General features: G+C 42.5%; 1 protein-coding gene across 12 annotated transcripts in view; it reads left to right on the forward strand.

Moving 5' to 3' along the window:
• The first annotated feature begins 1,757 nt into the window (after positions 1–1,757).
• Positions 1,758–26,360, forward strand: part of Nf1 (neurofibromin 1) — a 256,805-nt gene continuing 232,202 nt past the window's right edge. For 7 of the 12 annotated variants that reach the window (XM_028866918.2, XM_028866927.2, XM_028866928.2 and 4 more), the window contains exons 1-2: positions 1,758–2,220; positions 16,227–16,327. In XM_028866918.2, coding sequence (XP_028722751.1) covers positions 2,184–2,220; positions 16,227–16,327 — 138 coding nt within the window. In that variant the 5' untranslated portion in view covers positions 1,758–2,183. Of the gene's footprint in view, positions 2,221–16,226; positions 16,328–20,425; positions 20,586–22,084; positions 22,473–26,360 lie in introns of those variants that run through there. The other 5 variants (XM_028866923.2, XM_028866926.2, XM_028866924.2 and 2 more) reach the window with 4 other exon arrangements.

Genomic DNA, 26,360 nt, shown 5'->3' on the forward strand with positions numbered 1-26,360 from the left:
CTCAGCCATATCTAAGAGTTTCAAAGATGAAGACAAAACCCCGGGGCACAGAGGAGATAAGCAGGGCTTGTCAGAGGCAGGATGAGAAGAGGAAAGGGAGGTGTGGGGCTGGAGGCTTAGCAGTGAAGTAGACATGCTGGCATAGTATTTGGGTCAATGAGTCAGAGCGTTATCAGGGGTCCTAGACGGAGAGAGCACAGAAGGCTATGTAATATTCATCCACTCCTTTTCAGCACTGTCATCGTTTCTGACATCATCTACAGAAATTAGCATCCCTATTGCATCTTTTAAGAAGGGATCATGGAAACGGCCAATCTCTGTCTTTTTGTTTTAGTCGAATGAAACATTAATTTAATATGCACTTTGGACGATCACCAACCTACCCAGACTTGAAACTTCTCTTACAGATATATCACTTTGTATATGGGCTTTGTGGATTTTCTGTGGTGAAACGAAAATTGTGGTTTTGTTTCATCTTATCACCCAGTTGGTATCTTTCTGTGTGGCTAATGGTTGATTACTACAGTGTGTGCTCTGAGTATATACACACTTTTGTTTGTTTTTGAGACTAGGTGCCCTGGTTGGCTTGGAACTCATGAAGATTTGCTTCCCTCTGATAAAGGCAAGCACCTCCACACCCTGCCTGTGAACACATTTTAACATAGACCTAAGTCAAGTGCATTGAAGAAAAGTCATTTCAAAGTTCAATGTCGGCTATTGAACACACCCTACACTCTCCCACTCCCATCCCGGGTAGAGTTTCACCATGTAGCCCTGATTGGCCTGGAACTCCCTATGTAGAACAGGCTAGCCTCGAGCAAAATACCTTTCTAAAGTATCCTCTTTTGTAAGGAGTGCACAGCCAATTCCACATGAAATTCTTCTAACTCTGGTACTGGGCATTAGGAAGGCCCTGGTTTCTGGAGAAGATGATTGTCCTTAAAGCCGAACCACTCTGGTAACTATCAACTCTGATCTTGGGTATAACCTGGAACCTCCAGTGCCCTATTCATCAGTTAGGTATGGCTAGTGAGCCCTACTAGAAAGGTCTGCTGAAAGGCTGAATAAGACGATGTATGCGTGTATGTTAGGCCCTTTAAAGGCTTTTACAGTGTGGTGAATTAGTCTTCAATCTTACAAACCGTGCAAAAGTTTTATTAACTTGGGTGCCTATCAGTTTAGTAGAGGAATTTCAGGTTGGGGACTCTAGAATCTCTGAGAACTTGGATCGCCACTGGGTCTTGCTTTGGAATTTAAGCGACTTAAAAAAGAAAAGAAAAGAAAAGAAATCACGGAATCTCTTTTGGCCTTCCATTTTCCAGCAGCCGTGAGAAGCCCCCATCGACTGCGGGGCAGTGTGTGTCTTATATTTTTAAGCGCTGAAGGACGAGAGACCGAACACGGTCCTCAAGAGATCATCGGCAGAGATCAGCGCGCAGAGAAAGCTTAGCCTCAGGACACCCTAACTTCCAGCCCCGGGAGCAATCCAAGCCCGGAGGCCGGCGGGGGAAGGGCCGACCGAGGCGGCGGTGGCGATGCCAAGCCGACGCTCCGGAGTCGGCTCAGATTCTCCGACCGGAGCCCCGCGCCAGGCTAGAGGGGGAGACCGGCGGCGGTGAGGGACGCGCGCCTCCGGGCCCGGAGGAGTTAGGTGACGTCACCTCCAGGAGGACTCGCTTTTTCATTAATGAAACCGGCCGGCGCGGGCGCATGCGCGGCAGGCCCCTTCCCTCTCGCTGCCCCCCCCCACCCCCTTTCCCAGCCGCGCTCTCAATCTCGAGCTCGCTCGCTCGCTCTCCCTCTCCCCGAGCCGTGGAAAGGATCCCACTTCCGGTGGGGTGTCATGGCGGCGTCTCGGACTGTGATGGCTGAGGGGAGACGGCGCTAAGTGGGGAGAGCCACCCACAGGCGCCCTCCCCTCCCCGGGCTCCCCTTCCCACCCCTTCCCCCAGCCTCCTCGCCAACGCCCCCTTCCCCTGTCCCCCTCCTGGCGGGCCACTCGGGCCCCCGTCCCCACCCCCGTGGGAACGCTCGCTGCCCGCACTCCTCAGCTGCTCGGCTCGCCGCTGCCTTCACCCTCGGCGCCGGCCGCCCGCCCTGCGGCGGGTCCCGGACGCCGGCCCACCCGGCCACCCGCCACCCCCGGGTCGCGGGGAGGACATGGCCGCGCACAGGCCGGTGGAATGGGTCCAGGCCGTGGTCAGCCGCTTCGACGAGCAGGTAACGGGCCCGCGGCGGGCGGGAGGTGGGAGCGGGTGGGGGTGGGGACGCGGTGGGTGAGGGGAGGAAGGCTCGGCTGCCTCGCGGGCTGCGGGGGCGCCGCAGGCCGGGGGAGGGCCGGGGAGGGGGGACACGAGGGGGCGGCCCGGGGATTCGGTGGTGAGTCGGGGCTCTCCTTCCCTCCTAAACCGGGGGGGTGGGGCCTTGCCCATGTCCAGCCCTCCATCCCCTTTATCCCAGCCCTTCCGCTCGCTCTGGGGGTGGGGTGGGGGGGATGAGTGACCTGGGGGCGCTTTCAGGGGCGCTCCATCTGGATTTAATCGTTCTCTCTTGCTCCTCCCTTTTTGAAAGGAGGTAGGTAATACTAGTTAGGGTTTCCCTTTTCCATGAACACCCGCCAACCTCGTAACTGAGGATAACCGAAGGAAACCCCGGGTCTGTTTTGTGTGCGTACCCCCAGTAGGAGCAGGGTAATATCCCGCCCCACCCCCATTTTCTGCCCCTTAGGGGCAGGAGTAGGGAAAAAGCACAGGTTATCTTACTTTTCTGCTCCGGGGCGTCAACTTGCCTGGAGACTCTCAAGTGCACACACACTGAACGTCTTTTTGATGTCCCCCTACCAGCGTCCCCATAGTCCGAGGACACAAGGCTGCCCTTTACGTTGCTGTTTGCGGGGGGGGACCGTGGTTCTGAAATGATCCCCCCCCCTTTTTTTTTCCTTCCTTGATCATTACCCGCGCCCCCTCCAGTCCCTGCTTGCCAGAAGTCCGAGGATGTGAACATGAGCTTTCTAAGTGAGACTCTCCCCGGAGTGAGGGGAGACGGCCGAAAGGAAGCAGCAGCATTGGCTACAGACTGAGAGAGACCAGAGACAGCTGGGATGTGGTCCTAGTGCCGATAACTCTGCTCGTGGTGTGGTGTTGTTTTGACTGGCTTTTGACTCTCTCCACAAGAGAACTTAGTACTGAGACTGCTTGGGATCGAGGGAAAAGTTTTCGTAGTTTAGGAAGGTTACTTTTTATCCGCCGTGTTTTTCCACACATTAAATTTCAAGGAGAGGTAATCCACATGTAGTCTTTCCTCTCTGAGAGCTTGTCTAATTTTATGGCCTGTAGATGGTTGTGGCTGGATTAAAGGATGGTTGTTTTTGTTGTTTTGCTGTTCTGCAGGGGGCTTCCCCTGAGGGAAGTGTGTAAAATTGAGCCAATCTGTTTTGTTTATTGGGTGCAATCACAGAACTGATTATGGGAGCTGACAAGTAGAAGGGTTTTTCTCTTTAATTTGACCAGAAATATTCTTGTAGGACCCAATCTTTTTGACCTGACAGATTGTGACTAGGCATAGGGAGTTAAGAACCTACATAGAGCTGAATGCAGTGGTGCACGCCTTTAATCCCAGCGCTGGGGAGACAGAGGCAGGTGGATCTCCGCGAGTTTGAGGCCAGCCTGGTCTACATAGCAAATACCAGAATGCCAAGATTACACAGGGAGATTCTGTCTTAAACAAACAACTCTTCCCCCCAAAATAAAAAACCCTACATAGATAAAGTTTCATAGCTGTCAGACTTCAAGGAGTTGGTTCATTCATCCTGCTCCCAGAACAAAAGGTATCTAAAAAAATGTTCTAGTAACCCATCTGATGGGGTAGATATTACTGTGTAAATAGGTTGAATTATAGAGCACTAGATTTAAATAGAGCATTATGTAGTGTGTAGAAAAAACTTGCTGTGCAGAACTTTAAAAGTCCTTGTTACTGAGCAGAGGACCTGGGTTCCATCTCCATCATTCATATGGTTCACATTATAGTTAACAGTCATCTGTAACTCCAGTTCCAGGGGATCTAATGCCCTTTCTGATCTCTGGCACCAGGCAAACATGGGATGCACATAAATGCAGATAAAACACTCATACACATAAAATGAAATAAAACAGAGAGAGAGAGAGAGAGATTTAAAATGTGCATAGACCCCCCTTTGGGGGTCAAACAACCCTTTTATAGGGGTCACCTAAGGCCATGGGAAAACACATGTTTACATTATGATTCATAACAGTAGCAAAATTACATTTATTTATTTTATTTTATTTTTTGGTTTTTCGAGACAGGGTTTCTCTGTATAGCTTTGTGCCTTTCCTGGGACTCACTTGGTAGCCCAGGCTGGCCTCGAACTCACAGAGATCCACCTGCCTCTGCCTCCCGAGTGCTGGGATTAAAGGCGTGCGCCACCACTGCCTGGCAAAATTACATTTATGAAGTAGCAACAAAATAATCTTATGGTTGGGGGTCACCACAACAGGAGGAACTGTATTAAAGAGTTGCAACATTAGGAAGGTTGAGAACCACTGGCATAGGCCAACCAAAACTGAACTCACAAAGAGTATAATCTTAATGAAGGGTTGAGAATGATTCACCTTACAATTTTCCCTGATTTTAAAAGACTATTATATTTGTGTGTGTGTGTGTGTGTGTATGTATATTTATGTGTGTACATATATATGTGTGTGTACAGTACCCTCAGAGGCCAGAAGAGGGTGTTGGATCTGTTGAACCTGGAGTTATAGGTAGGTATGAGTTTCCAACTTGGGTGCTGGAAACCAAACTCTGGGTCTCTGACAGAACCACAAACAATCTTAACCATCACGTCATCTCTTCACTCCCACTCGTTTATCTTACTATTGAAGTTGGTTTGTTTGGTTTTTGTTTTGTGAAAGGCTGAGGCTGAGAGAGATTAAGAGACATAATAGACCCAATGAGCTTTAGTGTGAAAAATGTATCGAATGATAGACAATTAGGGGAAGGCTTTTTGTAAGTATCTCATAGAATTTGTTTTAACAACCCATCAAGTGTAGTTAGAAGAGTTTACTGCTTCATTTGGTTTGTTCCCCTTTTGAGACAGGGTCTCACTGTGTAGTCTTGACTGCTCTGGAACTCCGTATACAGATTAGGCTGGTCTCAAATTCACAGAGATCCCCATGTGCAATTGAAGGCATGTGCCACGATCCCTAGCCAAACTTTACAGTTTTTACCAATGGTAGGAAAAAAAGCATAGTATGTCCTGGTATTTGTAAATGAGAATCTTAGTTATTTCAACCTTTGTTTTTTTTTTTTAAGTTTTAAATTTTCATGTTGTCTGTAGTTGTTTTACTGGCCTCAAGGAGTGACCAGCTGCTTCTTATATAGCCAGCGTGTGTGTGTGTGTGTGTGTGTGTGTGTGTGTGTGTGTGTGTGTGTGTGTGTGTTGAGATGAACATGTGTAGAGACGATAGCTCAGTTGATGACTGCATGGATGGTCGTGTTGTACTTCCACTGTTGGATGCAGGGTGTGCAGCAGACCTGATTAAGACATATAGTATAGTCATCTACCATGGAGTTGCATCTCCAACCCTGCCACCTGGACTTGAAACATTTATTTTGTTCAGCCGAGCAGTGGTGGCGCATGCCTTTAATCCCAGCTCTTGGTAGGCATAGCAAGTGGATCTCTGTGAGTTCGAGGCCAACCTGGTCTACCGAGCAAGATCCAGAACAGGCAACAAAACTACACAGAGAAACCCTGTCTTGAAAAAAACAACAACAAAAAAAAAACCAAAAAAAATATTTTTTTTTGTTCATCTTGACATTTTTGAGCACAAATCCATGCTATATGATTATAATGCATGTAGGTGTAATGTTTATATCCTAATGAGTAAATGTTGCCAGTTTTAGAAGTAATTCGTTCCTTTATTGGAAAATGGCATTTGCTAAGATAGATAGAAACTGAATGGAACAGATACATATTCTGTTTCTCTTTAGTCTGCTTTTATGGTGTCAAATAAGTTTTGAAACTAAAACTAGTCCATTTTAAGTGTATAGATTGACCTTGTGGTTCAGTAGCTCTGTTTTTTAAAATTTCTTATTTTATGTGTATGGGTGTTTTACTGGCATGTTTGTGTGTGCTGACAGAGCCCAGAAGAGGGCATCTGATTCTCTGGTATTGGAGTTCCAGCAGGTTGTGAGCTTACATGTGTGTGCTGGGAATTGAACCCTGGCCCTTTGGTAGAACAGCCAGTGTTTTTAACAAGCTGAGCCCTCTCTCCATTAGCTCAGTTTCTTTTCTTTTTCTTTTTTTCTTTTTTTTTGGTTTTCTGAGACAGGGTTTCTCTGTGTAGCTTTGCTCCTTTCCTGGAACTCACTTGGTAGCCCAGGCTGGCCTCGAACTCAGAGATCCGCCTGGCTCTGCCTCCCGAGTGCTGAGATTAAAGGCGTGTGCCACCAACGCCCCAGCCTTAGCTCAGTTTCTTAACAGATTAAAACCACTGTGCATGTCTCACCTAGCTCTCTGTGCCTTGTTGGTTTCTGTGGTATTCTTTTCTTTTCTTTTTTGAGACAGGGTTTCTCTGTGGAGCCTGAGCTGTCCTGGAACTCACTCTGTAGACCAGGCTGGCCTTGAACTCACAGAGATCTGCCTGGCTCTGCCTTGCCACCACTGCCAGGCTGAGCATATATGTATTCTTTACCTCTTAGTTGTCTCTCCAGCCCTCAAGCATTATTTTCATTCACTGAGCTGACTCAGCAGGTAAAAGCACTTTCCCCAAGCCTGATGACCTGAGTTTTATCCCCAGGACCCACTTGGTAGAAGGAGAGAATTGATTCCCTTAAGTTGTTCTGTGACCTCCACAAGTTGCACTGAGGCACTCAAGTGCCCCAAAGTAATAAAAAATAAATAAATGAAGTAAAACACATTATCTTCCATATCTAGGCAAGTGAACCAATTATAAAAGTAAAAAATATTTATACTTTTTTACAGAATAAAATAAATTTTTTTCCCCTAACAGGTTCTGACTATGTAGCTCTGGCTGTTTGGGAGCTCACTGTGTAGATCAAGCTAGCCTTGACATCTCACCTCTCACCCCCTACTCCCACTGCACACCTTGCTGGGATTAAAGGTGTGTGCCACTGTGCCTGGATGTGTCAAATTTAATTTGTAAATTTATAATAGCATGCTCTTCATCCCTATACATTGAGTATTAATCAGAGTCCTTTGAGTGAGGTAGAGAGTTCGCATGTTAGACAGATATTTTCATTGTTACAAATCCCTCACTAATTGGCCACATAGATTTGTAAAAATTCAAAGCCCTTTTGGGTTAAAAAAAAAAGGATGTATTCTTCTAACTACTGGTCTGCAATTTTTATAAGGCTTTAAGAACATTAAAAATATATACTCTTAAGCTGGGCACACATCTTTAATCCCAGCACTCAGGAGGCAGAGGCAGGTGGATCTCTGTGAATTCGATGCCAGTCTAGTCTACAGAGTGAGTTCCAGGACAGCCAAGGCTCCACAGAGAAACCCTGTCTCAGGGTGTGTGTGGGATATACATACACACACACACACACACACACATATGTATGTATATATATGTATGTATGTATATATACGTGTGTGTGTGTATATATATATATATATATATATATATATATATATATCTTATGTTGAGGGAATAATGTTTATTGTTTTGGAATTCATCTAATTTTAAAGCAATTTCTTCTAGCTGATTGTCAATTGACATCCTGCTCTCCCTACTTGATACAGGATTTTCCTTTTCACTTTTAAACTTACATTTTCTTTCCTTTGGAAAGGAAATGCTTCCTTGTCCCGCAGTAGACTTTTTCTCTGTAAACTACTACTCTTCCTTTCCTTGCTAGACACTGCCTATCTCTACTGTTTGCTCACTCATCTCCTTTATGGCTGCAAAAACTGGCTTTGCTTTATCCCTTCTAGACTGCTGCTGCTTTCTTGAAAAGGATTTTTTTAAAACACAGTAGCCTTTACACAGTTTTAATAACCACAGTACTGCATCTCTCCCCCAGGTTCCTAAGACACAGCTCTTTCTTATATATACGAATTCAGATCCTTATGCGTTAGTGTAATAATCAGCTTGAACAGATGTTCTTCCCTTCCCCTCTCTTCCCTTTCCCCTTCCTCTTCCCCTTCCTTCTTTGAGATGGTCTTAGTACATAGCTGGGGCTGACCTTGAACTCACTAGGTAGCCAGAGCTGGCTCTCCAGCTTCCAGAGTGCTGGGGGTATAGGTGTGCACTGTCCTGGCCAGATGTGTGTGTGTCTTTTTCTAATAGGTTTGCCTGTTACTGAACTGGGCTTTCTAAGCAGGAGCCTGAGTTTGCAGTTATTAAGTGTTTCTGTTCATATGCCAGCTGTTAGTTCTCACACAGATCCTAGTCGTCTTCATCCATTGAAAAGGAACCCAGCAGAAAATCTTTTAAGGTTCTTTCAGGTTTATTTAGTTTTATTTTTTATTTTTTTGTTTTTCCAGACAGGATTTCTCTGTGTAGCCCTGGCTGTCCTGGAACTCACTCTGTAGACCAGGCTGGCTTTTCAATTCACAGAGATCCACTTGCCTCTGCCTCCCCAGTCCTGGATTAAAGGCGTGTGCCACCATGCCCAGGTTCTTATACGGCTTATTGACTACTGCATTTTCACTAAAGACAGTGACTAGTCTCTAGATATTTCCTGGAGTGTATGTTGGTTATTCTTTACCATTTGTTGACAAATACTTAGGGTACTGATAGCATCCTTTTATAATTTATGGATCTCAGTAATTGATCCATGTCTCCTGGTTTATCATCTAGTTTGTGGCATACATATGATACGGTCTTCAAGTTTGGAAAGTACAGTAAAATAAGGTTGTGTGAATTGGGCCAGCATTGGACCAGTTGTACTTTATTTTAAATAGTCTAGTTTTTTATACATAATTATTTGACTTCAAAATTCATTACTATTAGCTGAGCAGTGATGGTGCACATCTTTAATCCCAGCAGTTGGGAGGCAGAGGCAGGCGGATCTCTGTGAGTTAAAGCCAACCTGGTCTACAGAATGAGTTCCAGGACAGTCAGGGCTACACAAAGAAACCCTGTCTCAAAAACCAAAGCAAAATTATTACTATTATTATTAAAAATTTTTTTGTTTCTTTTTTCAAGACAGGGTTTCTCTTTGTGAAGCCCTGGCTGTCCTGGAACTTACTCTGTAGACCAGGCTGGCCTCAAACTCACAGAGATCCACCTGCTTCTACCTCCTGAGTATGTATGTATGTATATTATACATATGTATGTTATAGTGTGTGTGTACATGCGCATACATGTGTGGGAGCGTGCGCCATGATTTCCAGATTCAGGATAACATGTTGGAATTGGTTCTCTCTTTCTCTCATGTGGATTCCAGGGATTGAACTTAGGTCTACAGTCTTAGCAGTAAGTAACTGAGCTAACTCAACAACCCAGGATTATTTTCTTTATGCTGCTTTTGAAAAAATGTGTACAACATGAAGAATTTTGTTGTTAAAGCAAAAGCTTAGTATAGGATACATAGTAAGCCGTTATAATGCTTTATTTTTATATCTTTAAAGTACTCAGACTGTGCTGGGGCATTCTTATTGTAGCCTTCAAGTTGGTATTCTGAGGTTTCGTACAGGCCATATTGTTGAATTATAACAATATGTTTTTTTAAGGGTACGTGATGTTTTAATAAAAACAGGTTTTTCATTTGTATGTCATATTTATTTTTCGTTGAGAGTTTTGTGTTTGTATATGTAAGACAAGGAATGTGAAGTATAAGAAGGCTTTTTTTAAACGGAAGTTTAAGAAGGAGAATGTTCTATAAAAGAAGTGGAAGGGGAGATTTGTGGTCAGCTTAAACTGTTAAAAGGCTTAGGATCAATACTGAAGTAGAGTATGGGCACCTTAAGCTATTTGCAAGGGATTGACTTGTTCATAAAAGCATTGTGTTGTTTCATCTAACTTCTTCTAGAACACCCCCATTTTCTTAGGGAAGGAAAGATCAAAGTTTGACCTTGAGAATAGAGAAGTTGTATTGTAGTGAAGGTGAACTGATGGGTGGTTTCAGCGACTGTAAATCCCTGTATCATTATGGCACGGGGTCTGAAGTAAATAGCACTCAGAGGTGTGCCGAAGAAAAACCTCCCTGTTAAATTGTAAGTAATAACTGGCTTGTATTGCACCCCACTGAAGTGTCTTAGAGAGTGTGCAGTAGACTGGATATATATACATACATATATGTATACATATATATGTATGTATATATATATAATTTTATTTTATGTGCATTAATGTTTTTATGGGTTTTGGGTCCACTGGAACTGGAGTTACAGACAGTTGTGTGAACTGCCATGTGGATGTTAGGAATTGAACCCCGGTCCTCTGGAAGAGCAGCCAGAGATCCTAACTGCTGAGCTGTTTCTCCAGCCCTGACTGAATATATTTGACCACTTAAAATGTTCTCTGTAAGCTGGGTGTAATGGCAGATGCCTCTAATCTCAGCACTCAAGAGGCACAGGCTGGTGGATCTCTGAGTACAGGGCCAGTCTGGTTTACATGATCACGCACGCACGCACGCACGCACGCACAGACGCACACGCCTGTGAGATATACAGTTATGTGCTTTGAGTGTAAGTAAGTAAAAGTGACTTTTGAGCCTTTGGTTATATCATTAAAAGAACTGTTGAGACAGATAGCTCCAAGCTAATTTGCAGTTCCACCTAGTTATAATGAAGACTTAAAATGTTACCTCCCTCTCCCCCCATAAATTGTACTAATTACCTCGCAGTAGCAGAAACTTCTGGTGCTAACTTCTAGAGTGAATATTTTCTTGTAGACCGCAGTCTGGCGCTTGTACTTTGGTTGAGGTTTGCCTCTACAGCCAACAAGCTGTTGCCTGCCCTTACTCATATGTTATAGCTTTGGGTGTCTTATCCTATTGAATTTCAGAGAACTTATTTTTCCCGAGGAAATGGTCTCTTATTTCACCCGACCTCCTGTCCAACAACCAAACAAGATGGTATATCTAGTGCATGAGGCATAATTTTAGTTTAGTCAATAGCAGTACAATTATGATGAAAAAGAATGACTTAGTTTTATAATTTTATACCTAGATGATGACCCTTTGAGTAATTATGTCTTGTAACAATTTCAAGTGATGCTTTTCTGTTTAATTGTTGACAGATTTTCTTGGGTTGTCCTCAAAAGTAATTGGGGCATAAGGAAATAATTCTTACCGCCTCGGGTTTGCAGTAAACTTTGTAATAAGGAAAAATGCCCTTTACTGTGGAACTAACAGTGTGTGTGACCTTGGGTACTTTACCTCTGTATCACTTTTCTGTTTTCATCTGTAAAATGGGAAAAACACCTGTCCAACCCACATCTTGGGCTCATTTAGTGTTTTCAGCGTGACTCTTTTACGTGATAGGAAGCTGTAAATAGTCACAGGAATGTATCCGATTTGTGTGCTATCTTTTCTCCCCTTTCAAGTTTGGTGATGATCTTTTTTTTTTTCTTCAGAGCTGAGGACCGAACCCAGGGCCTTGCACTTGCTAGGCAAGCGCTCTACCACTGAGCTAAATCCCTGGTAATGATCATTTCTATACACAGCTTGTAAGATGTGGGATACCTTGAAACTGCTTCTCTGTCAGATGTGTCCCACATTTTACCTTTTATGTTCATGTTAGAATACTGATCCATTCTGTTTGGGTTGGCTGTGTATTAGAGGATTTAAACACAGAATCCTTAAATTTTCAGTTGAAAATATTTACTTCTGTTTGTGTGGAACTCCATGGGGTGTGTGTGGAGTTCAGAGGACAACTTTGTGGACTCCTTTCTCTCCTTCCATCTTTATGTGACTGAACTCAGGCTAGCTGGCCTGCATGGTAAGTGCTTACCTGCTGCGCTGTCACCGCGGTCTTTGTAAGTTTTGAGGTGGGTCTGCAGTAGCCTACGTTGGTCTCCAACTTGACCTCTTGCTTCTTCTGTATTGCTGAGGTTATCGGTGTATACAAATAAGTTGGTTAGCTGGTTTTCTTCTCCTTTTTGAGACATGGTCTTAGGTTGATGACCTTGAACTTCTGATTTTCCTGCCTCCCTCCTAAGTGCTGAGGTCACAGATGTGCAACATCACATCTGGTATGTGCAGTACATTTCTTGATTATGTGGCTCTCTTTGGTAGTATTAAAGTGCCTTCTGGTGAGTTCATGGGTGGTTTTGCTTTTTATTTTTGATTCTCTACTTTTTGGTTTTTATTTTTCTGTTTAGCAATTCTCTAGTCTTCATTTTTTTTTAAAGATTTATTTATTTATTATGTATACAGTATTCTGCCTGCATGTTTTGCCTGCAGGCTAGAAGAGGGTATCAGATCTCATTATAGATGGTTGTGAGCCACCATGTGGTTGCTGGAAATTGAACTCAGGACCTTTGGAAGAACAGCCAGTGCTCTTAACTGCTGAGCCATCTCTCCAGCCTTAAGAGATGAGAGACTTTTTTTTTTGTTGTTGTTTTTTTGATTTTTTGAGACAGGGTTTCTCTGGGTAGTTTTGGTGCCTGTCCTGGAGCTCGCTCTGTAGACCTGGCTGGCTTTGAACTCACAGAGATCTGCCTGGCTCTGCCTCCCAAAAGCTTGAAGAGAGCTTTAGTACAATGTAATCTCTCTCTCTCTCTCTCTCTCTGGTTTTTTGAGACAGGGTTTCTCTGTGTAGCTTTGTGCCTTTCATGGATCTCGCTCTGTAGACCAGGCTGGCCTGGAACTCACGAAGATCCACCTGCATTTGCCTCCCAAGTACTGGGATTAAAGGTGTGTGCCACTATTGCTTGGCTTCACTTTTAATTAATTAAGACAGGGCTTCTAACTTGTTCCATTCCTGAGGATGATCTTGAACTTCTGATCCTCCAGTCTACCTCCAGAGTGCTGAGATTGTGGTCCTGTGCTACCACCCCTGGTTTTATACATTGCCATATTTTTTTCTCTGGGCACGCTAGGCAAATATTCAACAAGCCTATTGTCTTGATTCTTAGAGTATTATTTTTATCCTGTTTCCTTTATCAATTCCTTTCTACTTTGGGGCTAGGAAAATGTGCTTTTATGTCAGGATCTTATTCTTTTTGGATAATTGATAAGGGAAAGAGAACCATTTGTGTTTCTTGGTATTGGTATTTCATAAGTGAATTTTCAGGGAATGGGGAAAGAAAATAGGTTTTATTTTGATCAAATGTTGGCAGCAAAAATCATTGAGGACGAGAGTTCTCATTTCTACCTTGATGTAAACTACCTTTGTGAAGTGTAAGTCTGAATTCTGAGACTGATATGGAAAGTGGAAGTATAATGTAACCTTTCAAATGCTTTATAATTCTTCAAATGGATTCATTTCTGTCTCTCTTTTTATGAGCTAGTCCTCTGAAAAAATAATCTCCATCAGTAATTAATTAGACACAGAGCGGTAGTTAGGAGTCTGAGATTATTTAAGTCCCATTTCTGCCATAGCTCACACAGATACTTGTCTGGCTTCTTAGATTAGAAGCAAAGTGCTAATTCATAGCTGAAGACATGGGAAGTAGAGGATAGTCCTAGGGGAAACGAGTTGTTTGCAATACCAAGACTTAGAAGCATTGTTCAGTATTTATTTATTTAGAGACAGGGTTTTACTATGTAACCTTTGCTAGCTTGGAACCTCTTCATTTATTATGTATAGTATCTGTTCTTTTAAAAATATCCTTACTGAATTTTGGGGGAGGGGTGAGAAGTCATGGATGTAGGCCCAGTGCTTTCTTTAGCAATGCTAGCCTTAAATAAGTTCACTTGAAATTGGTTTAAAAAGACTGGTTTTCTGGATCCACTAAACACCTATGCATTTTAGCTGTTTGGAAGTGGTTATAGTTCTAAAAGGGTCTCCGTAGTAGTTTTTATGTAAAGCTGGGCCTGCCAACCACTCTTGGGTTTCCACCTGCAGGGCACCTGGCCGTGGCTAGTATTTACTTAGGAGATGACATCACAACCACACACACCACTTCAGCGAGTTCAAACAAAAGCTGGATGAGCTTTAACAATCAGCAGTTCTGCCGGGCGGTGGGGGTGCACACCTTTAATTCCAGCACTCGGGAGGCAGAGGCAGGCAGATCTCTGAGTTTGAGGCCAGCCTTGTCTACAGAGCGAGATCTAGGACAGGCACCAAAACTACACAGAGAAACACTGCCTTGAAAAAACAAAAAACTGTTAACAACAACAACAACAACAACAAATCAACAGTTTTAAAAACACTGGAAGGCTTTTGAAGTAGTGAAGACCAAATGAATTAAACTTCCAGGGATACAAGAGAAATTTGTAGGTGGGCTGATTATGGACACATGCTGGAGGAAAAAGATGAACAAGAAATGAACAGACTCTTACTAAAATTGTAGCGTATCCTTGGCCCACTTGAAACACTGATTGGATTGCAACGATCACCCTTCTCACTCATTTTGCTTAATCAAAGTAGAGATTCTCACTGACTAGGAAGATGCATTCTAGAGTTTTAAGGTTCTTTTATTTGCAATATCCAGAGTATGACAGTTTCTAGAGACATAAAAAGGTGGGAAAATGTGGTCTATACTCAAGAAGCAAAGTAAACTGTAGAAGCAGATTCAGAAAGTTGGCAGCAGACAAAGACTTACCATCACCACCAAAAAAAACAAAAAACAAAAAACAAACAAACAAAAAAAAAAACCACCCATCTTGTAATGGGGCCGGAGAGATGGCTCAACAGTTGCTGTTCTAGAGGACCTGAATTTGGTTCTCAGGACCCATATTGGCCAGCACACAGCTGCCTGTAACTCTGATTCCAGGTGATCTAATGCCTTCTTTTGGCCTCAAAGACACCCCCTACACTTGTGTACACACACACACTGAATTTTTAAGACAAAACAAGACAGAAAACATGTAATTTGCTTAAGAAAATAGGGGAAAAGGCCAGTATGATGACTGAGAATTTCTCTGAGGAATTGGAATCCATAGAAGGGAATGAAATAGATGATTTAGGAATAAATAACAGTTACTAATTGCTTAAGGTCTTTCATTTATTTAATTACAAACTTAGGCCCAGGTCTCTAGGACTTGCTGTACTCTTCATTGCTGTTTGTTCATGCATTTGTATTCTTTTCCTCCCCCTTCCTCTGCCTTCCTCCTCCATCATCATCATCATCATCCGTTGTTGTTGGAAAATGGTTCACTTGAGCACATACTATTTAAGATACTTGAGATCATAGTCTCTGTTTTGTTCACTGTTGTATCAATGATGAATGACAGGGGGATCCCTGGTGTTCTCTGGCTAGCCAGTCTAGCTTAATTATGTATCTCCAGGTCCTAGTGAGAGACCCTGTCTCAAAAAACAAGGTGGGAGCTATGGAAGATAGATAAGTGACTCAGTGGGCATGAGCAGTTCCTTTGCAAGCATGAGGATTAGAGTTTGGAGCCCAGCACTGACATCAAAAAGGCCAGGGTGCCACATATATGCCTGTAACCCCAGCACAATAGGCAGCTGGAGACAGGAGGATTGTTAGGTGTAACTTTTTCTGCTGCTGCCTGATTCAGTACCCTTGACCATCATTTTGGACCATCTGGTGTGGAAATCCAAACCTTTATCAGAGGAGAATATGAATCTGTTGTGGGCATCTGCTTCATGTGTGTGTGTGGTCGTGCATGCATGCATTTGTGTGTGTGTGTGTGTGTGCGCGAGCGTGCGAGCGTGCTCTCGCATGTAGTGTTTTGCATTAAATTTTACTCTTACACGTAAGAGTTTAGAAACATTTCATAGATAGGGGTTACAGTCTTCTCTGTTCCCTTTCCATGGCAGCAATGCTTTATCTCCTTGATTACAGGCTGACTTATCCCATTTAATGGAGTGACCTTTGACTTGATGTAGTGCAGTGATTCTCAACCAGGGGTAGTTTTGTCTCCCAGAGGATATTTGACAGTGTTTGGAGGTATTTTTAATAGGCACAGCTTTGGGAAGATGATGCTCATGGCATTTTGTGGGTAGAGATCAGGGATCTGACCTGGATGTTGCTAAGCATCCTATGATGCTTGGAGAGGGGGGAGTGAAGGTTGGCCCTTATCTGGTCAAAAATGTCAGTAATGCTGAGGCTGAGGAGCCTGGTTTAGTGGCTTGGAGGCAGTAATCACAAAGCAGTTTCATCTTCTTTCAGTGGATCCTGGCGGAATTGTTTCTTCCTCGGGAATCAGAGCATCTGAAGAAGATGTCAAAGTTGGAAGTATTGGAAGCAAAACTGCCAGTAGGGTTTTAAAGGTGGATACTGAGAGGAACTACTTCTGTTCTTTATTTTTCAGTTTTATGTACTCTGGCTATGGAGAAAACAGTATTTGATTCAAAGAGTAAGTGCATTCTCTTAGATAGGAGCATCAACCCTGAGGAATTGCTTTCTTAACTAGCACTTTCTACTAGAACATCTGCTTTTGGGTGATGGACCATGGGGTGAGACCATGCAGTATAAGGTCCAGAGTCCATTTCCATTCCTTCTCTTAGGAAACGAGTTCTTTATACAGATGCACTTTTGTTGTTGTTGTTTTGTTTTTTTCCAGATAGGGTTTTTCTCTATAGCCCTGGCTGTCCTGGAACTCGCTTTGTAGACCAGGCTGGCCTGGAACTCACAGCGCTCCACCTGCCTCTGCCTGCCGTATGTTGGGATTAAAGGCAAGCGCCGTCGCTGCCGCCGCCGCCGCCGCCGCCGCCACCCATCTCAGAAGCACTGTTAACAGTGTATCTTGTCATAAAAATGTGTCATCTGAGTCCTTTGATGGTGCAGGCAGAAGCATTTCAGGAAGAAATGCAAATCTGTCTAGAACATGCTTATATGAGCATATGTGCTAGCTCTGTGTGTGTATATACATATAATTTATTGTCTCTTTAAAAGCATGTTACTATCTACTATTATTAGCAGTTAACTATCGTCAATGTTTTGTGAACATTTTATTTTTTAATTAAGTGGGAGGCGGGGGAGCAAGACCTGGCATGGTGCCCTCACCCATAGTCTCAGTACTCGAGATGCTGAGCAGGAAGAGTCTAAATTCTGGCCAGCTTGGACTGCATAGTAAAACCCTGTCTCAAAAAGAGAAAGAAAAACACAATAGTTAATAATTGTCTGACCAAGAAGTTTCTTATAAATTACAGACTTTAAAAAAAAAAGTTAAATTACGCTTTGAGCAACATAGAGCAGCAGGCTTTCCTAATTCTTTCTACTTGTTAACCCCTTTGACCAGAGAAAACTTTACACAGTCCAGTAATATAAATACATAAAATAGGTACATAGATGAAATACTTATTCCTAATAAATATAAAGAAATTTATTTTAAAAACAATTCTTTGACATAAATGTGATTTTGCTATTTATGTAAAATGAATGCAAATATGTACACTAGTGCAATGGATGTGATTACTTTTGCATAAAAGTAAACCTTGTAGTATTTGATACTATAGGACACAGAGTATCTTTATTGTATTTCAGAGTTGATTGATATTTTGATTTATAATTGTCATGTTGAGAATGCTGGTTTGTATAAACACATATGTAATCCAAAATTACAGAAATAAGTTTGGTGGCATTTCAGAAATTGTTGGAAATTCTTTCCTAGTTCCACACTAAAAACTTAGTGTATGTTTTTTGGGGTGGGGCCCCCGGCAGCTGCGCTGCGGTGCTAATGCTAGCAGCTCAGAGAGTGGTTAGAGGTCAGTGTCAGGTGTTGGCCTCAGTTGTTCTTAGCCTTGCTCTTTGAGATAGGATCTCCCACTTAAATTTGTAGTTTGTCATTTTGAGTAGGCTGGCTGGCCAGTAAGCCTCAGTGATCCACCTGTTTCCCCCCTTCGATGCTGAGGTTTCAGATGTGTGCTGTGGATGGTGGGATAGAACTCTGATCCTCATGTTTTCATGGCAAGTGCTTTACCGTAGACGGACCCAGCCGTAACCTCCTAATTGAAGAATTAAGTTTTGAAGTAAGACATTCTTAACACAATTCAATCTAAAGATATACTAATTTGATACTTGCATGCCGAGGGGTTATGGTAGACAACATGACAAGTCATTGTTTCCATAATTAAAACATTGTGTTTCTATAAGAGCAGAAAATTTGTATGGATAATGAAAAGACTACACTCCGTGCACAGTATTGCAGACCTGATCCAAGGTGTCCTGAGTGTGTTACAGTGGCATGGGCAGTTCAAAGCACACATTGTTGTGTGTTTCCAAGGCTGCAGTGAAGTTCGGTGGTGCAACAGGAGAGTGCTGCCAACTCATCTTTGGTTGTTGCACCTGAGAAAATTTTCCCTGTTGTCGGAGTTTTCAGGACCCTGTGACTCATAGTTTAAGAAGTAGCTGGGAGCTACAGTAAGTGTAAGCTAGTGTGTTTTGAATTATATGATTTTTACCCATACAAATTGATCATTATTGGCCGGGTGGTGGTGGTGCACACCTTTAATCCCAGCACTTGGGAGGCAGAGGCAGGAGGATCTCTGAGTTCGAGGCCAGCCTGGACTACAGAGTGAGATCCAGGAAAAGGCGCAAAGCTACAAGGAGAAACCCTGTCTCGAAAACCCCCCAAAAAAACCAAACAAAAAACAAAAACAAACAACCCCCCCCAAACCCTTTCTCATAGCGTACCAAATTTTAAAATTTTTGTATTTATTTATTTTATGTGTGTGAGTTTTTAGCCTGCATGTGTGTCACCATGTTTGTGTGTACTTGGTGAATGCAAAGGTCAGAAGAGGACACTGGATCCCCTGGAACTGGAGTTACAGACAGTTAAGAGCTGCCATGTGGGTGCTGGGAATTGAACCCAGGTCTTCTGCAAGAACAGAAGGTGCTCTTAACAGCTGAGGCATCTTTCCAGCAGCCCCTAGTCTACCAAATTTCATCAGACTTTTTTTTTTTTCTTTTTTACCAGGCCTGGTAATTTTCAATTGTAGCGTTGTGTATATGTTTCAGAAGAATAATATAGGTAATTGGGCTAAGAGCATCTACCTAGCCAGAACCTGTCTAGCCTGCCTGCTAAGGCATAGTGAGAATCTGGAAAGACTTGGAACTGAAGAACTTAAAACTGTAAAGTTCTTCTCTTCAAAGACCTATTAAAACATCATAACCACTTATAAAAATCTTATTGCTTATTAGGGGTAGGAAATTTTATTTTTAGAACTCCAAAACCGTTTTTGGCTAATTATCTTCTCTATTAAAACTATTCCAGAAAGGCGAAGATTTGCTTTCCCCCGACTGTTGTCTATGGTCCGTGTACATAGAGGAGACTCAGCATTACTGAATGCGTTTATGAAGTACGATTTTCTGTGCTCTCCAAGAGAACTGTCTGGCATATGACAAGTCTTTTTTTTTTTTTTTTTTTTTGGTTTTTCGAGACAGGGTTTCTCTGTGTAGCATTGCTGGAACTCACTTGGTAGTCCAGGCTGGCCTTGAACTCACAGAGATCCGCCTGGCTGTGCCTCCCGAGTGCTGAGATTAAAGGCGTGCGCCGCCGCCGCCGCCGCCGCCGCCGCCGCCGCCGCCGCCGCCCGGCCATATGACAAGTCTTATCAGATTACCTATAGCTCTTCATTTTTAAAAGTTTATCTTTTTATTTACTTTTGTATGTGTGGGGGAGGTGAGCACATGTGCCATAGCATGTTAGTGGAGGTCAGAAGGCAGCTGTGGGTTGGGTTTTTGCTCCCACCATGTTTTCTTGGGGACAAACTCAGGTTCTCAGACTTGCGCATTAGCACCTTTGTCCACTGGACTAGCTTGCTGGCTCTTCTTCCCCATTCTCATCTTGTTCTAACCAAATCATCATCAATACAATTATTTGGCTTTTTAAGAAGTAAATAAAAGTTTATATCAATACTTGTAGATTAGAGTTTGGTTGAATTCTAGAAAAATTATGCCTTTCAGATATGGTACATGTAGCCTGGAGATGGTGATGTATGCACATTTTTAATCCTAGCACTCAGAGGCAGAGGCAGGTGGAACTCTGAGTTCAAGGCTAGCCTGGTCCAGGACAGCCAGGGTTACACAGAGAAACCCTGTCTTGAGAAAACAAACTGACAAATAAATAATAAATATGGTCCATGTATTAACTAATAGGAGCTTGCTTTTACTAGGTCAAACTAAGTCAAAACAATTTGATCCAGTATTTTATGGTTTTAATCTATATGTTGTATCATGAATAAATGTTTCTAAATGCAGTTTGGGACCTAGAATTTGAGAGGACTTTTTATTTTCTTGAAATAATCACAAAATATAGTAGATTCTCAAAAAATGTCACTGGACATAAAATAGAGAGGTTTCAACTACAGTTCAGATGTTGGAAACTTTTTCTGGGAATGATTTATTTTGATTTTCTTATCTTACAGAAATCACTCTAGTCTGAAGAATGCCCTATTAATCCTGCAGACACAGCACAATTCTAGCTGAGATGGTTTGGAACAGGCAGTTGACTGTTGAATTGAAATTTCGAGTTTGACCTTATTGTGCATGTGACAGCGACTCATTGAAAAGCTTTAAGTATGAATGGTATGGTCACAAGTTTTCAAAAGCTCCTTTATGATTTTCCTGGAGATGGATTTGAGGGGACAGTGCTATAGACAATGAGAATAAGAAATTGTTGTAATGAGATTGAAGCTCTGAAGTAGGGAATTGATCATAGGAATGTAGGGGGCCTGAATGTGAGATTTGTATAGGAGATGATATTAGAGGGCTTGAGCAAGATGATTAAATAAGGACAGGAAGAAACTAAAGGGAGTAAGTTAGTTGAGAATAGGGAGAAGTTGTAAATAGTGGGGCTCTTTTTTTTTTTTTTAAGTTCTGCTGATGCGTGTTCATATATATGCAGGTGTGCACATGTGTGTGGAGAGCAGAGGTCAACCTAAGGTACCATTCTTCAGGAACTATTCATCTTTTAAAATTCCTGTTTATTTTTTGATAATTTTATACCTGAACCCCTCTCCCCAATCCTCTCTCACCTTCATGTCCTCTATCTCTCTCCCTTCCTTTCTTTTAAATAACCCACTGAGTCCAGTTAGTGATGCTGGTATACATATTGGTATAGGACCATATATTGGCATAGACAACCTATCATGGACCATACTTCAGAAGAAAACTCTCCCTCCCTGTCTTGTCTGTTGTGGTTTTTTGTTTTGTTTTGTTGTTTGTTTTTGTCAACTCGACACAAGCTAGAGAGTTAGCTGGAAAGAAGACCCTCAGTTGAGAAGATACCTCCCTTGGATTGCCTCTAGGCAAGCCTGATTAACAATTGATATGGGAGGGGCCAGCCCAGTTTGATTGGTGCCAGCACTGGGCAGGTGGTTCTGAATTGTATAAGAAAGCAGATTGAGCAAGCCGTAAGAGACAAGCAAGAAAGCAGTGTTCCTCTATGGTTTTTGCTTCAGTTCTTGCCATCAGGTTTCTGCTTTGAGTTCCTGCCCTGACCCCTCAGGTGATGGAGTGTGACTTGAGAGTTGTAAGATGAAATAAACTCTTCCTGAAGTTGCTTTTGGTCATGGTATTTTATCATAGCAATAGAAACCTAATTAAGACTTGCTTTTTTTCCAACAGTGTCTCTCACTGGGACCCGGGACTGGAAGATTAGGATAGGCTACTAGCCAGTAAGCGGCTGGGGTCTGTCTGTTTCCACCTTCCCAATGCTAGGATGCAAGTATCCCCCTTTGGCTAGATACCTCTCCCTCTTTGATTGTGGTGTTGGAGATGGAACTCAGAACCTGTTCATGCTAGGCAAGTGTTCTCCCATTAAACCACATCCTCAGCCTTCAGCATCTTCATAAGGAGTCTTGAACAGTACATTGTTTTATTTGGCTTGACTATATTTTGACAAATTCTCAATTTCATTCTTCCGCCTTCAATTGTTAAATTGTTTGCTTATGGTCTAGAGCATGATTCTCAACCTATGGCAAACCTTTATCTCCAAAAATATTTACATTACAGTTCATAATAGTAAAATTATAGTTATGAGGTAGCAACAAAAATAATTTTATGGTTGGGGTGGCATCACCACAACATGAGGTCACAAGCATTAGGAAGGTTGAGAACCACTGGTCTAGAGGAACATTTCCTTCTCTATAATTTCATTTGTTGGTTAGTTTTCAGGTAAATTAAATTAAATTAGTTTTCAGGATGAATGTATTATGTAAAACACATGTTTTTTGAGCAGGGAATGTTAGCTTAGTGTTAGAGTGAAAGGGCCAGGGTTTGATTTTGCTCTTGCACTGCAAAAATGTGTGTTTTGTTATTTCCAGCAATCAATTTCTCTCTCTCTCTTTCTCATTTGGTTTATTTTTTATGTTTTGGTTCTGAGGCATGGTCTTGTAGCTCAAGCTGACCTTGAATTGACATATATCTGGGGATTATTTTGACTCCTGATCCTTCTACCTTCACCTCTAAATGGTAGGAGACAGGCATGTGCTACTGTTGTAGAAACAGTGTATCTTCCCAGTGAGAAATCACTCTGTACACAGAGAAATTAATCAAGGAAAAGCTCTTTAATAGCACTTGTCCACCTCTGCTCAGAGAGGAGCCAATCTCAAATAGAAGATTTTTACTAACTTATGTACACATTAGGCTTATACATTCCACATACTTGTCATCCTTAAATCCCTTCTAGGACCCAATCCCAGGTTATACCTTCGAACAATTTAAACACAGGCAGGATCCTGCAAGTCTGGCTACTTGTGCAGATGGACGATTTACACAGCATTGTCAGATTTAGAAGTACACCAGTGTTGTTCTTTTCAAATAGTTGTTACCCAGAGTCAGCTTGCCCACCTGGCAGAATGAAGGTTTTTTTCTGTTAGGAGCACAGGGGACTGACTCAGTGGCAGACTGGGCAGACTAGCTGTGACCCTGCCCTGCCCCCTTGATCTGCTCTTAGAGCCATGTTCTTTGTATGGGCGTGGCTTCTAAGTCAGACTTGTCTCCTTTGGCTGTGGAACCTCATTGGAGGTCAGTTTTTTTTTTTTTTTTTTTTTTTCGAGACAGGGTTTCTCTGTGTAGCTTTGCACCTTTCCTGGAACTCTGTAGGCCAGGCTGGCCTCAAACTCACAGAGATCCTTCTGCCTCTGCCTCCCGAGTGCTGGGATTAAAGGCGTGCGCCGCCGCCGCCACCACCGCCTGGCTTTTTTTTTTTTTTTTTTTTTTAATTTTTTAATTAAGAGATTTTCTATTCATTTTACATACCAACCACAGATTCCCCTGTCCTCCCTCCTCCCTCCCTGGAGGTCAGTCTTGATGAATAAACATTAGCAGGAACTTTCTTAGCAACCCCAAACTTGGGTTATAGTAGTTTTCTTTCTCACAGTTTCTAACAAGTCTGGTGAGTATATGCATGTCCCAGTCATACTGGAGGTGGCAGTCCTTTAGCTAAATTCTTTGTTGTGTAACTTAATATTACTAGTTGCTTTTTTTTTTCTTTTCAAAACAGTATTTCTCTGTGTAGCCCAGGCTGTCTTAGAACTCGCTCTATAGATCAGACTAGCCTCAAACTCTGAGATCTGCCTGCCTCTACCTCTTGAGTGCTAGAATTAAAGGTGTAGGCCACAGTGCCTGGTGTAGTAAATATTTTATAGTCAGTTTGTCCATTTTACTACAAGTTTCTCATGTACACTCAGAACATGGCGGGGGGAGGGGGGGAGAGAGAGAGAATCTTTTTTTTTTTTTTTTTTTTTTGGTTTTTCGAGACAGGGTTTCTCTGTGTAGCTTTGCACCTTTCCTGGGACTCACTTGGTAGCCCAGGCTGGCTTCGAACTCACAGAGATCCACCTGGCTCTGCCTCCCGCCGAGTGCTGGGATTAAAGGCATGCGCCACCACCGCCCGAGAGAGAATCTTTTTAATGGATGCAGGACACACAGAATCTCAGTATATCCCTGGCTCCTAACTTGTAAATCCACCTGCCTCAGTTCCTTCCATTGACCCCAGCTCTAACCACCCTACCCCCCCAAACTCCTCATTGACTATAATGGGATTATTTGACATGATGATGTTAAAGGTAGACTAGTGTGGTAGTGTGAATGTAATTGGCCGCCATAAGTTTATAGTGAGTGGCACTATTCGGAGGTGTGGCCTTGTTGAAGTAGGTGTGGCCTTGTTGGAGGTAGTGTGTTACTGTGGAGGTGGGCTTGGAGGTTTCATGTGCTAAAGCCACGCCCAGTGTCTTGGACCAGTCAGCTCCTTCTCCAGCACCATGTCTTCCTACACACTTCCATGTCCTACTATGGTAATGATGACTGAACCTCTGAAACTGTAAGCCACCCAATGAAATATTTTCTTTATGAGAGTTGCCGTGGTCTGTTCACAGCAATAGAAACCCTAACTAGACAGCTAGTTAAAACCAGATTGATATCTCAATGTGAAGTGGAAAGGGCTTCTAGACTTAGGCCTGGAAGTTAAACTTGGCTCTGCTCTCCATGATTATTCCAAGTTTATTTTAATCTGATTCTTGCTCTTTTATGAATGAAGTTCTCTTTTATTCAGCCTGATAAATATCATGGCCATTAGGACACTACTAAATAGTTGCAGCTTCTTGTTTGAATCAAGTTGTAAACTTTGCATAGTGGCAGGTGCTTAAACTGTTATGAATGCCATGTGACAGCTAGCACATAGCATCTCTGTTAGTCAAAACCTATTTTCTCAACTACTGTCAAGGTGGTCAAACCTAGATGAGGATCTTTACTGTTACTTTTCTGAAGTTTTAATTTATTACAATTGATAAATTGTGAACTCTGCTATTGTATTTTGTTGTATCTTAAAATTTTGAATCCCACTCGTGCACAGCATCATTCTCAGTGTTTGCATTCCTCTGGTGTTTACCCTAATGTTGGCAACTTGTATTCTCAATTTATCTCTTCTTTATTTTGCTCTGGTGTGTGTAAATCTTAAAACACTTGAACTCCACTTGCCCTAGTTACTTGTGCCTCTTGGTAATATGCTGTCTCTTTTTCTCTGGAAAATGTGATTTCTGCTTTTGTATCATTAATGTTTTTCATTGTCTCTTCCTCATTGAATCAGACTTCTCTGTCTGCTGGTGTCCCACCCCAATCCCCAGTTCCTTAGTTGGAATTCCCCTCAGGGATGGGCATATTCCTAGTGTCTGTATTCACAAATGTCTATTGTACCTTTCTTCTTAGCAGACATTTCCATGGAATATACAGTTCTTGGATAATGGTCATTTTCTCTCAGGACAGGGACTTTGTTCCCTGCCTCTGGCTTTCTTTGCCTTTGGCAAAAGCTTAGGTGCCAGCTGGGTGTTGGTGATGCACAACTTTAACCCCAGCACTCAGGAGACAGAGGCAGGCAGATCTCTTTGAGTTCGAGGTAGCCTGGGCTACAGAGCGAGTTCCAGGACAATCAAGGCTATACAGAGAAACCATGTCTCTAAAAACAAACAAAAACAAAACAAGAAAAATTTTGAATCTCCTATGTTAGCTTTAAACATTTAACTGTCCCAGTTTGACATTTATAAATCTGATTAAATGTCTTTAGCCTTTCTTGTCAATCTTTTAAATAATCGTGAATTTCATTCCCCCTTTCCTACATGTGTGGTGGCCAGAGGTTGATGTTGGGGGGGTCTTCCTCAATTATTCTACCTTATTTTTTGGGACAGATGTTTGACTGATGGGCTGGCTAGTAAGCTCCAGGAATTCTCCTGTCTCTGCTTCCCAGTATTGGGATTATAGGTGGGTGTCACTGTGCTCAGCTTTTGCATAGGTTCTGGAACAATCAAACTCAGGTCTTGCCAGCATTGTACTAACTGAGCCATCTTTTCAACCCTCCATTTTCATTTTAACTTCAATGATAGGATATCTTACTTTTAATATGATAGAAGAGAGAAAGATCTTAAAATTTGTTGGCTGGCTTTTTAAATAATAATATTAGGAAAAAATATATATGAGTGAAGATAATTGAAGCATTGACTGAACTAGTGGTCTGGAAGCACCTTGTTTGGAAGGTCCCTTTGTCCATTTAGACTGCCGTAGGTAAGTCAGAAGGGTAGGAACAGTAACAGCTGACGTATTCCATCACATGCCGCCCGGTGACTGAGAGATGCAGCAGGGTTGGTGTCTGTCAAAGGGCCCATGCCTCATAAATGTACCTTCTTGTCCTTTCTCTACATGGGCCCATTTTTATTTTTGTGCTGCTGGAGGTTAACGCCACAGCCTGCACATATGCTAGACAAACCCTCTACCATTGAGCTACACCCCTAGCTCTTGGGTTTTTGAGGTGATATCCCTTAGGTTTTGCTTCTTGAACTTGCTGTGTGGCCGAAGCTGGCCCTTAAC

This window comes from Peromyscus leucopus, chromosome 8b (genome assembly GCF_004664715.2).
Source record: "Peromyscus leucopus breed LL Stock chromosome 8b, UCI_PerLeu_2.1, whole genome shotgun sequence".
In the NCBI taxonomy this organism is placed as follows: domain Eukaryota; kingdom Metazoa; phylum Chordata; class Mammalia; order Rodentia; family Cricetidae; genus Peromyscus; species Peromyscus leucopus.